The 12,431-nt window shown below is 44.1% G+C and overlaps 2 protein-coding genes across 22 annotated transcripts in view; both read left to right on the forward strand.

Moving 5' to 3' along the window:
* The window catches only part of LOC110524502 (flavin-containing monooxygenase 5), a 33,731-nt gene extending 24,766 nt beyond the window's left edge, over nt 1-8,965 (forward strand). For 7 of the 13 annotated variants that reach the window (XM_090235849.1, XM_036978295.2, XM_036978296.2 and 4 more), the window contains 10 exons: nt 474-662; nt 789-954; nt 2,205-2,347; nt 2,763-2,845; nt 3,602-3,718; nt 3,793-3,940; nt 4,027-4,234; nt 4,449-4,521; nt 7,182-7,383; nt 7,601-8,965. In XM_090235849.1, the coding sequence (XP_090091975.1) occupies nt 474-662; nt 789-954; nt 2,205-2,347; nt 2,763-2,845; nt 3,602-3,718; nt 3,793-3,940; nt 4,027-4,234; nt 4,449-4,521; nt 7,182-7,383; nt 7,601-7,825 (1,554 nt within the window). In that variant the 3' untranslated portion in view covers nt 7,826-8,965. The remainder of the gene's footprint in view (nt 1-473; nt 663-788; nt 955-2,204; nt 2,348-2,762; nt 2,846-3,601; nt 3,719-3,792; nt 3,941-4,026; nt 4,235-4,448; nt 4,522-7,181; nt 7,384-7,600) is intronic. The other 6 variants (XM_090235851.1, XM_036978294.2, XM_090235852.1 and 3 more) reach the window with 1 other exon arrangement.
* Nucleotides 8,966-10,666: 1,701 nt separating this feature from the next.
* The window catches only part of LOC110524503 (protein PRRC2C), a 31,394-nt gene continuing 29,629 nt past the window's right edge, over nt 10,667-12,431 (forward strand). For 8 of the 9 annotated variants that reach the window (XM_090235839.1, XM_090235844.1, XM_090235842.1 and 5 more), the window contains exon 1: nt 10,667-11,436. The gene's annotated coding sequence lies outside the window, so the exon portion shown is untranslated. The remainder of the gene's footprint in view (nt 11,437-12,431) is intronic. The other variant, XM_090235840.1, reaches the window with a different exon arrangement.

Raw genomic sequence — 12,431 nt, forward strand, 5'->3', positions numbered from 1 at the left:
TCGTTTCCATATGTCGGGTAGATTTGTAATCCATTATTTTCTGGGAGAGTAACATGGGTCTGAATTTGGTAAAGGCCATCTCCTCTTTGGCAATGTAGTAAGCAGTGTTAAATTCAATCTCTAACTCAGTTAGTGATGTTGCGCTCTCCCCTGCCCCGATGCACTTGTCCCTGAACTTGATGTGCTTTTGACTTAAGTTATATTTTAGCAATGACTCGTGTTTTTGGTTGCTGGACTCAGTAGCAAAATAAGTCTTCCCTGCTACTATTAAAAGGTATTTTAGTCATAAAGGCTAACACTAAAACAATATCTAAAATAGCTGCCAAAATTAACACTGCTCTAGATACAGTGGCCTCATCTTCTCTCCATCTCCATAGGCTAAAGTGGTTTCATCTCCTTGTCTGAATCGCTCATAAAAAGTGTGGGAAAATCATTTTCTGACCTTTTACACCTATTCTTCTCTCCATCCTTAGGAGAACCCGGAGGCTGACAGGGCCAGTATCTACCACTCTGTCATCATCAACACCTCCAAGGAGATGATGTGTTTCTCTGACTTTCCCATCCCAGCCCACTTCCCCAACTACATGCACAACTCCCTCATCATGGACTACTTCCGCATGTACGCCGAACACTTCCAACTCACCAAGCACATACGCTTCCAGGTAGGAGCTCAGTTCCTGGTCACAGTAATCATTTATACAGTTTCAAGGTTGTACTCAGGGAGGTGAGGCATTTAGAACATTGCATATGTTACACAACACTGATATGTGTGTGTGTGTGTGTGATAGATCAGAGTCCTCCAGGTGAAGCCAAGACCCGACTTCTCTCGTTCAGGCCAGTGGGATGTGGAGACAGAGAACAAGAAGGGAGAGAAGGAGAAACATATCTTTGATGCTGTGATGATCTGCATAGGACACCACTGTCACCCCAACCTGCCTCTACACGATTTCCCAGGTAGCCTACAACACAGTGACCTCAGATACTGGGCCAATCTCAAATGACACCCACCCAAAGGTATGTCATTTTAGATGCAGCGCCCCTAAGGAATAGGGTTTTATTTTAGATGCAGCACCCCTAAGGAATAGGGTTTTATTTTAGATGCAGCACCCCAAGGAATAGGGTTTTATTTTAGATGCAGCACCCCTAAGGAATAGGGTTTTATTTTAGATGCAGCACCCCTAAGGAATAGGGTTTTATTTTAGATGCAGCACCCCTAAGGAATAGGGTTTTATTTTAGATGCAGCACCCCAAGGAATAGGGTTTTATTTTAGATGCAGCACCCCTAAGGAATAGGGTTTTATTTTAGATGCAGCACCCCTAAGGAATAGGGTTTTATTTTAGACGCAGCACCCCTAAGGAATAGGGTTTTATTTTAGACGTTGGCACAATCCAGAGTGACCTTGAACTGTGTCCTGTAGATACAATACATGACCAAAAGTATTTATGAACATCTCATTCCAAAATCATGGCCATTAATATGGAGTTGGCCCCCCCTTTGCTGAATCGTCTAGAACGTCATTGTATACTGTAGCATTAAGATTTCCCTTCACTAGAACTAAGGGACCTAACCCGGACCATGAAAAACAGCCCCAGACCATTATGCCTCCTCCACCAAACTTTACAGTTGGCACGATGCATTGGGGCAGGCAGCGTTCTCTTGGCATCTGCCAAACCCGTATTCGTCCGTTGGTGCCAGATGGTGAAGTGTGATTCATCACTCCAGAGAACGTGTTTCCACTGCTCCAGAGTCCGATGGCGACGAGCTTTACACCACTCCAGCAGACGCTTGACATTGCGTATAGTGATCTTACGCTTGTGTGCAGCTGCTTGGCCATGGAAAATAATTCCATGAAGCTCCCGACGAACAGTTCTTATGCTGACACTGCTTCCAGAGGCAGTTTCGAACTCGCTAGTGAGTTTTGCAACTAAGATCAGACAATTTTTACACGCTTCAGCACTTGGCTGTTCCATTCTGTGAGCTTGTATGGCCTAACACTTCAGCTGAGCCGTTGTTGCTCCTAGACGTTTATTCTTCACAATAACAGCACTTACAGTTGACCGGCGCAGCTCAACCAGGGCAGAAATTTGACTAACTGACTTGTCTCATTTCAGCCACAGTCTTATCTCTCTTACTGTGCTCTTACTACCCCTAGTAGTACTGTGCGGGGTGGTCAGTCAGTCAGTGACTCAGGCCTGTCTTCCAGGTATCGACAAATTCAAGGGCCAGTACTTCCACAGTCGGGACTATAAGACGGCAGAGGAGTGGCGGGGGAAGAGGGTGGTGGTAATCGGCATCGGCAACTCTGGAGGAGACATCGCTGTGGAACTCAGCAGGGTCACCAAACAGGTACAGTAGAACAGCAGGGAGTTAGAATCCTAACAGGTACAATGACCAAGCAAAAACATTTTTACGAGCCACCAAGTAGGCCCCAGTCAAATAGGGCATTTTGTAACAATCAGTTCATATTCCTATCAAACGTCTTCCTAGAAATGATCAAAACCATTTGAACACACTCACAAAATGTAGCCCAATTTGCTGTGTGTAGTGAGGTGGGGCCAATATTGTCATATGCTCAGAGGTACTGAGATAAGATTGCAAACTTGGGCAGAAGTCTGAAACAGTAAAACAAGGCAAGTCTGTCTATCCAAGTACCATTTTATTATGTCAAAACATCCTCAGACCTCTCTGCCTGTCTTCGCCTCGTCCTCTTCCCTAATCTCTCCCATGCTCTTCCCCCCCACTCTCCCATCTCTCTCTCCAGGTATTCCTCAGTACCAGGCGTGGGGCATGGATCCTCAACCGTGTGGGTCAACAAGGGGTGCCCATGGACTTTCAATTGAACAGGTAGATTGTCTGGAAATCACCTTTTTGCGCCTTACACTTTAAAAACATTACAAATGCAAACGGTCTTCCTCCATCATTACTGATAAGAAATGATTGGACAGATGAAAGGAAGTGCTTGGTCGTAGATGTCACCTGTTTCAGAAACATGCCTGATCAATGGATTCCACTTGAAGGAGGTTGCGTTCCATCAGTAACATACACTGAGTATACCAAACATTAGGAACACCTTCCTAATATTTGAGTTGCACCCCCCTTGCCCTCAGAACAGACTCAATTTGTTGGGGCATGGACTCTACAAGGTGTCGAAAGTGTTCCACAGGGATGCTGGCCCATGTTGACTCCAACACTTCCCACAGTTGTCAAGTTGGCTGGATGTCCTTTGTGTGGTGGACTATTCTTGATACACAGGGGAAACTGTTGAGCGTGAAAAACACAGTAGTTTCGCAGTTCTTGACACAAACCAGTGCGTCTGGTACCTACTACCATACCCCGTTCAAAGGCACTTACATTTTTTGTCTTACCCATTCACCCTCTGAATGGCACACATACACAATCCATATCTCAATTGTCTCAAGGCTTAAAAATCCTTCTTTAACCAGTCTCCTCCCTTTCACCTACACTGATTGAAGTGGATTTAACATGACATCAATAAGGGATCATAGCGTTTCCCTTTATTCACCTGGTCAGTCTACGTCATCGAAAGAGCAGGTGTTCTTCATGTTTTGTATACTCAGTGTAATCAGTGGTTCTATTTAGAAGGGTGTTAAAGATGGCCCAGTCTGTACTGCCCTTTGGCCTGGTCTGCAGACTGGGAGAGAACAAAATCAACCAGAGATTCAACCACAGCCTCTACTCTCTACAGCCCAAACACAGGTAAGAGCACACACACAAAGAAAGAAGAAAGAAAGAGAACGGAATATATTTTAAACCTGTTGTGTATGTCTCAGGCTGTTCAGCCAGCACCCTACAGTGAATGATGAGCTGCCCAACCGGATCCTGTCTGGCACAGTGCAGGTCAAACCCAACATCCGCAGGCTCCAGGGGTCCAGCATTGAGTTTGACGACGGAACCGTGGAGGACAACATAGACTTGGTGGTGCGTAAACAGACATAGTCATATATACGCACACCCAAACTCACGCACAGTTGCCACCTTTCACCTGTCCATTACCTCATTTCCAGGTGTTTGCCACTGGCTACAACTTCTCCTTCCCCTTCCTACCGTCCAATATGCTGCCGGTTTCCGGGAACAAGGCCAATCTGTATAAGTACATGTTCCCTCCGGGGTTAGAGCGTCCCACACTGGTCGTTATAGGGCTGGTGCAGCCGCTTGGAGCCATCATGCCCATCTCTGAAATGCAGGCCCGATGGGCCACCAGGGTCTTCAAAGGTACGTCACTGTTATTTTACCAGACATTGGCCCACTTGTTTAACTTCCCGCATTCGCTTTCTCTCTTTGTCTTGTTCCCACAAGCATACCTCTGTTCAGAAGGCACTTACAGTTCTTTAAAAAAACGAACAAAATTACCCAACAGTCCCTTTGGTGCACTTATTTTGTCCAGAGCCATGCTGTATATCAGTTGGATTATCTGTTTCACCCACAGGGCTGAATAAGCTTCCCTCAATGGACTGCATGTTGAAGGACATTAAACACAAGGAGGAGACAATTGCCAAGAGGTACTGAGATTGATTTAGTAGATTTGAGGGGACAGGATAAGTTTAAGCAATATAATGATGGCTCCACCTACCTTTCTAATTGGATTTAGGGAAGTTACCACCATATTGCTTAATAATGGCACCGGTGGGGATGGTTGCCGTTTTACTGGCTCCTAACCAACTGTGCTATTTCATCCCTTTTTTCTCCCCAATTTCATGGTATCCAATTGGTACAGTTGCTGCAACTCCCATAATGACTCGGGAGAAGCAAAGGTCGAGAGCCACACATCCTCCGAAACACAACCCAACCAAGCCGCACTGCTTCTTGACTCAATTGCCCATCCAACCCGGAAGCCAGCCGCACCAATGTGTCGGGGGAAACACCGTACACCTGGCGACCGTGTCAGCGTGCACTGTGCCTGGCTCTCCACAGGGGTCGCTGCCGCCCGAACCCTCCCTTAACCCGGACGATACTGGGCCAATTGTGCGCCGCCGGCTGCGACAGAGCCTGGACTCGAACCCAGAATCTCCAGTGGCACGGATAGCACTGCAATGCAGTGCCTTAGACCACTGTGCCACTTGGGAGGCCCCAACTGTGCTATTTTGTTTGTTTTTTAGCATTGTTTAACTTATTTTGTACATAATGTTGCTGCTACCGTATCTTATGACCGTAAAGAGCTTCTGGACATTAGAACAGCAATCACTCACCTCGAACTGGACAAAGATTTTTTCTTTAACGAGTCCGATGCAAAGGATATACTGCTTTGTCAAGACAAGGCACAAATCCCCGTCATCAGCGTGAAGAAAAGACAGAGACAAAAGGGGGAGGATGGCGGGGTGCATAGTAAGAATTTGCTGACGAGTAGGTAAACCACTACTACTCCCTGTATTATTGACCAACGTGCAATCATTGAAAAACAAACTGGACGATCAAGACTATTCTACCAATGCGACATTAATAACTGTAATATCTTATGTTTCATTGAGAAGTGTCTGAACGACAACACGGATAATATAGTGCTGGCTGGCTTCTCCGTGCATCGGCAGGACAGAGCAGTTATGTCAAGACGAGGGTGTGTGTTTATTTGTCAATAACTGCTGGTGCTCGATGTCTAATATTAAAGAAGTCTTGATGTATTGCTCACCTAAGGTAGAATACCTCATGATAAGCTGTGGACCACACTATCTACCAAGAGTTCTCATCTATATTATTCATAGCCGTCTGTTTACCACCACAGACCGATGCTGGCACTAAGACAGGACTCAGCGAGCTGTATAAGGCCATAAGAAAACAAGAAAATGTTCATCCACAAGCGGCACTCCTAGTGGCGGGTGACTTTAATGCAGACAAACGTAAATCCATTTTACCTCATTTCTACCGGCATGTCACATGTGCAACCAGAGGGGGAAAAAAAAAACTCTAGACCACCTTTACTCCACACACAGAGATGCATACAATGCTCTCCCTCGCCCTCCATTTGGCAAATCTGACCATAATTCTATCCTCCTGCTTACAAGCAAAAACTAAAGCGGGAAGTACCAGTGACGAGCTCAGTACGGAAGTGGTCAGATGACGCGGATGCTACGCTACAGGACTGTTTTGCTAGCACAGACTGGAATATATTCAGGGATTCATCCTGCTATGCCCTCCAACAAACCATCAAACAGGCAGTGTCAATACAAGACTAAGATTGAATCCTATTACACCGGCTCTGACGCTCGTCGGATGTGGCAGGGCTTGAAATATTACGGAAAAACAAAGGGAAACCCAGCCACGAGCTGCCCTGTGATGCGAGCCTACCAGACAAGCTAAATGCCTTTTAGGCTCCGAGGCAAGCAACACTGAAGCATACATGAGAGCACCAGCTGTTCCGGACGATTGTGTGATCACTCTATATTTTTTATTTATTTTGCCTTTATTTAACTAGGCAAGTCAGTTAAGAACAAATTCTTATTTTCAATGACGGCCTAGGAACAGTGGGTTAACTGCCTTGTTCAGGAGCAGAATGACAGATTTTTACATTACCTTGTCAGTTCGGGGATTCAATCTTGCAACCTTCCGGTTACTAGCCCAACGCTCTAACCACTAGACTACCTGCAGCCACAGCCGCTCTCTGTAGCCAATGTGAGCAAGACAACATTCACAAAGCCGCGAGGCCAGAGGGATTACCAGGACGTGTACTCAAAGCATGCACGGGCCAACTGGCAAGTGTCTTCACTGACATTTTCAACCTCTCCCTGACCGAGTCTGTACATATTTCAAACAGACCACCATAGTCCCTATCCCCAAGAAAGCGAAGGTAACCTGCCTAAATGATTACCGCCCCGTAGCACTCACATCGATAGCCATGAAGTGCTTTCAAAGGCTGGTCATGACTCACATCAACACCATCATGCCGGAAACCCTAGACCCACTTGTTCTGTCTGCTACTGCATGGCAAGCAGTACCGGAGCACCAAGTCTAGGACCAAAAAGCTCCTCAACAGCTTATATCCCCAAACCATAAGACTGTTAAAGTTAATCAAATGGCCACCCTGACCATTTACATTGTTTTTACACTTCTGCTACTCGCTGTCTATCTAAAATTTGATTTGATTAGATATCCTGCTCCTTCAGATCTGCAAAACACAGAGGGGGGCCTATGGGTTGTTTTTGGGCAGGGCCTAACTTTCCTGTCTCAGGTATGTGACCTCCCAGAGACACACCATCCAGGTGGAATACATTGACTACATGGACCAGATAGCTTACCAGGTGGGGGCGCGTCCCAGCCTCCTAGGGCTGTTTCTACGAGATCCTGGTGTGTGGCTGTGTGTGCTGCTGGGGCCATGCACCCCGTACCAGTACCGTCTGAGAGGGCCGGGACAGTGGGACGGGGCCCGACAGGTAGGGATGGGCCTACAGTGTATTAATACAAAAATATACTGCTGATAATGTTGTGTTTTCTGGTATCGATACAATCACTAAAATAAAGCTGAGATTGAAATTCAGAACTAACTATTAATGTGTATTAATTCTCCCCATTTAAATTAATTGTCTTCGATACTGGCCTAAGTATTACTTGGGACATTAGAGAAACTGAAACATCTACCTCTCCCCCCAGGCCATCCTGACTACATGGGATCGGATGGCAGGAGCCCTGAAGACCAGGCCCTCGGACATCCCTGAGCCCAAGCAGAGTTCCTTACTCCTGATCCTAACCGTGGGGGCTGCTGCCCTGGCTCTGGGGTACTACTGGAACATACACAACCACCCATCCCTCCTCATCGCCCTGGACCCCACCACCTGGCAGGACAAGATCAAACCATACCTGCCAGTGTTGTGGTAACCCACCAGGAATCAAACCCAGGCTGTGACTGGGTGGCTAACACAGTCATGTTAGCTCACTATGCTAAAGCCTAGCCCTCAGCCATTCCACCTATTTATTCAATTCCAGTACAAGTACACAACCAGCTGTACTAGTGGTGGTATAGAACAAATATGTTTAAGGACTGAGGGTCCCAGAGTACTAGGTATTGTAAGACTGGTTTGGTTGACTAATGCCCATTAGCCCACTGAGCTAAAGCCAAGGAGGTCACCTCCGTTACACCAGGACAGTGACCTGAAACAACCTCATAATCCAGATGAGCTATTAACCAGAAATACAGAAATGCAATAGCAGGCAGCAATCACTAACCTTACTGTCTGTTAATTAATCTGCCAGGTCATCTTTGTGAAAGATGAGAGCTCTACCAACTAATCAGGGATCACCAATAATTCACAGAATTGGAAATAATACACTAATATTGCACTATGCATTATCCACAGCCTGTTCTCATAATTGTTGGGATTCAATTTTACTTGATGCCACAGTGCCTTAGACTGATCAGATATATTATAATGTAATTTATTTTGTTCTATAATCTTATTTTCTAAATAGCTAAATGATTTTAGGAGAGTGTAGTGTAATACATTTTTGCCTTCATGTTTGGATTGGCTTTGAGTGTTACAAGTCTGTAATTCACTAATCTAGTCAAATGTATGCACACACTAACCTCTACCTTCTCCCTCCTTACGATGTACTGGTGACCATGATAAATGTCACCACTAAGTGCCTACTCCAGGAACATCTTTGCTATAAACCACTAAAGTGTGGCCCAGAGACAACCCCCCCTAGCCTCTATGCACTTGTATGTGAATGGATATATGGCATTTTTGCCATCCTTGTCGGTCATCCCTTTCAGATCTATACAGGTGCCTAGGGTGGTAGGAGACAGGAGGTAGTTGCTAGGCATGGTGTCTGGATGTTTAAAGAGCCACTGAACACGCCGATTGGCACGTGTTCTTCTGATGCACATTATAAAATGTTGATTTCTGGATCGATTGGGCGTTTGGTTAATTATGTTTGTCCCCCATGAGACACTGTAGATGCGGAAGCCTGTTTCACTTCCTCAAAATCCCCAGAATAAATAACTCAAGAAATCTGTAATTCATTTTGACATTTTTGATGAGGATGTTTCGCAATTTTACATCTAACTAAAGGTGTTTGGTGCAGTATTTCTCAAGTTTAAAAAATGTGCAATGTGTTGTCTTATGTAAGCAAAGTTAGAGCTGCTGGGCAGGTCTGTCTCACTGTCAATGCTATTGGAGAGTGAGCAATCCACACAGCTGTTCACCCCATGTTAGTTGGCAAATGGACATCAAATCAAAACCCAAACTTAATTTACCCGTTGTGACGCACAGATGGTCCAAACTCTGTTTTAGATGAGATGACTTTATGACAAATTATTTTACACTATATAGTCAATTTTGACACTAGATTAACTGTATCTTGCTAATTTGTTGTCACATAGGCTGTTTTCAAAGGGATTTGTTGCTTTTTAAAGGCAGTCGCACTTTAAAGCTAGAATCCTTAGTTGCTACATCCTATTTTTGACTAATTAAATGTACCCATTATATTCAAGAATAAACTTAGAAATGCCTCTCGCTTACTTCAAATGTCGTACCCAATCCGAACCCAAAATACAAGCTAATTTTACTCAAATTTTGTAAACAATGCATATTTAAACAAACACTGTGTAGCCTCAACATTTTAAAAACTTTAATTTTGATTTCATGGATGTTCAGTCTATGCATCCTCTGTCTATGATTTGAGTGGTTACATTTCTCTGGGCCCATCCCTCAGGTTTTTTCCAAAACTGAAGCAGGGTGCTGACTTTGCTATTGTTTCAATTAAGGATTCTAGGTTTAATTTCTTTGTAATGTTGTATGTTTTTTAGCCCAGCAACATTTACTTTTGTTGGGCTTAATAACATTTTAATGTAATACTATGGGATGAAAACAAGTTATGAATTTGAAACATTATTGTAGAATAGATTCAAAAATAAAAAATGAATGACATTTGCCTTAGCCTCTCAGCCCACTATGTAAACAGTTATTGCTTTCGGGGATCCTTGGGACGGCCCTACCTTAAACAGTAACCTTCTCCCCTACCTTAACCATTTAAAATGCCAACTTCAATGCACGTCAGAGTTGGGACATCCCAAGGACGCCGGATAGCAAGGACCCAAAAGTGGTGGAAAAAGTACCCAATTGTCATACTTGAGTAAAAGTAAAGATACCTTCATAGAAAATGACTCAAGTAAAAGTGAGTCACCTGGTAAAATACTACTTGAGGAAAAGTATTTGGTTTTAAATATACTTAAGTATCAAAATTGTAATTGCTCAAATATACTTAAGTATCAAAAGTAAAAGTATAAATAATTTCAAATTCCTTAAGTAAACCAGACTGCACAATGTTCTTGTTTTGTTTAATTTACAGATAGCCAGAGGCACATTCAGACATCATTTACGAATGAAGCATGTGTTTAATGAGGCAGTAGGGATGACCAGGGATGTTCCCTTGATAAGTGTGTGAATTGGATCATTTCACTGTCCTGCTTAAGCGTTCAAAATGTAACGAGTACTTTTTGGTATCAGGGAAAATGTATGGAGTAAAAAGTACATTACTTTCTTTTGGAATGTAGTGAAGTAAAAGTAGTCAAGAATATAAATAGTTAAGTCAAATACAGATACCCCAAAAATGTCCTCAATGATTGAAGTCAGACGAGATCAGGTAGGACAATTCTAGCCAATGAGAGGGCAGATATGCGTGGAAACTCAGAAATTAGGAGGTCAAATCATGACGTCGGTGATCTTCAGGTCAGAAAATCGGAGCTCTATGTATTTTTTATTATTTAACTAGGCAAGTCAGTTAAGAATCAATTCTTATTTTCAACGAGTTCCCAGCGGTTTTGAACTTGGCATAATTAGTTTCTCAACGTTGCCGGAATGCCACGTGTATCCACTTATCAGTACATTTGTAACAGGCTCAACATTACGAAACTTCTATTCGATCAAATAAGCGTCGCGTAATTCGATACTCAGACCACCATACAAAAGAGCGTCTCTCTCTTAAACAGATTTTGTACATAGTAAATGCACTCGATTCGCGTCTTCCTCTGGCTTCATACTACTCCCAAAACTGTCGCTCTGCAGCCGCCGTCTTCTGTGCGTGATGACGTCAGACACCCGTGGACTGGCGGTCTGCCATCTTTGATTGTGAGACAGGCCGCGGCGCAAGCAGCACTCAACGAGAGCAGCACTGTCTCACACGAGATAACGGGTGGGCAAAAAAAAAAAAAGACAAACACAAATCGTGACCCTCTTAACGTCCAAACAACGGTGGAGACCCCGGGAAAGAAGAAAGGGCACCGTGTTGGCACAGAATAGATTTGAGGCCCGTGCAAGTCGAGAGGAAATGGTTGGATGCTAGCTACTGTACCACGCTACTTACCTAACTAGCTATCGTTAGCAAGCTAGCCAGTTTTTGTAATCCGCCGGCCACACACTCGGCTTGGATACTACAAAACAAGCCGAACCCAGACGACATACTAGAAGAAGAGAGACCGGCGGTGACAGGTTGGTCGCCATGTCAAGAATTTTCTAGCTAGTTCGTGGTGAAAAGAAGGTTAGGAGGTGTGATGGTGTACGCTAGCTACGTTGTCCACTTAGCTAGCACTGTACGTCCACTGGGAAAAAGCCGAATGTGATGATGATGATTGCGATTTAAGAATTGAAACTGATCTTTGACTCTTCAACTACTTAACCCACCATGCTGCAGTATCGTGTAAATCTGAACGATTGCAGCCAAATAGTATTCTACTAGTTTAGAATCATGTTTGATATCGTTAATTTGTGTTCGATTGTTTTGGGCTAGAAAAGGCGCCGGGCCGATGTGACCCATCATGTCTCAACCTAAATCTGATCCATCAAACCATCGGCCTGCCCGTTGCGGTGAACCAGTTAGGCTACAATTTGACCAGTTAGCTAGCTGCACTGATATTTTAATACAATCTCCAAGCCTTGAACTATTGCTAAAATAAAAAAGCACTGCTAGAGGTTTGAACACGTTACATCGACATTTCTTTGTGTTTTGGGCGTGACAGTGTCGGTGTCCCCAGTTTAAAAATGTACAACAACAAAATATTAACCTATAAACATCCTCTCTAGACAACTCGGAATACATTTACCCAGACAGTTGGCAACCACAGTCCACGGGTCTTTAACATTTCCGGTTGACCATGATCCTGTCTTCTGGACAAGGCCATTAGTAAATTATATGAACCAAAATCCATGTTGATTACCTCTGCTAACATTGATTCCGATCACTGACAACGCAGGGATTTATTGTGTTCTCTGGTGTGACTGGTATGCAAATGACCAGGCATTTGACCTGGTCATGAGTGTGGTGAGGAGATGAGTGAGCATGTGCAGCGTGTCATGAGATTGGTTTAGGAAACAGTCCAAAGTGAATCGACCTACCTGTCTTTCCGAATCCCCAGAGTGGGCCAGATGACACCATTTCATAGGAACGTGAATTAATCCACTTAAATTGATTTTAAAAAGTCAGCACA

Source organism: Oncorhynchus mykiss, chromosome 5, assembly GCF_057628025.1.
Source record: "Oncorhynchus mykiss isolate SJ-2025 chromosome 5, ASM5762802v1, whole genome shotgun sequence".
Lineage (NCBI taxonomy): Eukaryota > Metazoa > Chordata > Actinopteri > Salmoniformes > Salmonidae > Oncorhynchus > Oncorhynchus mykiss.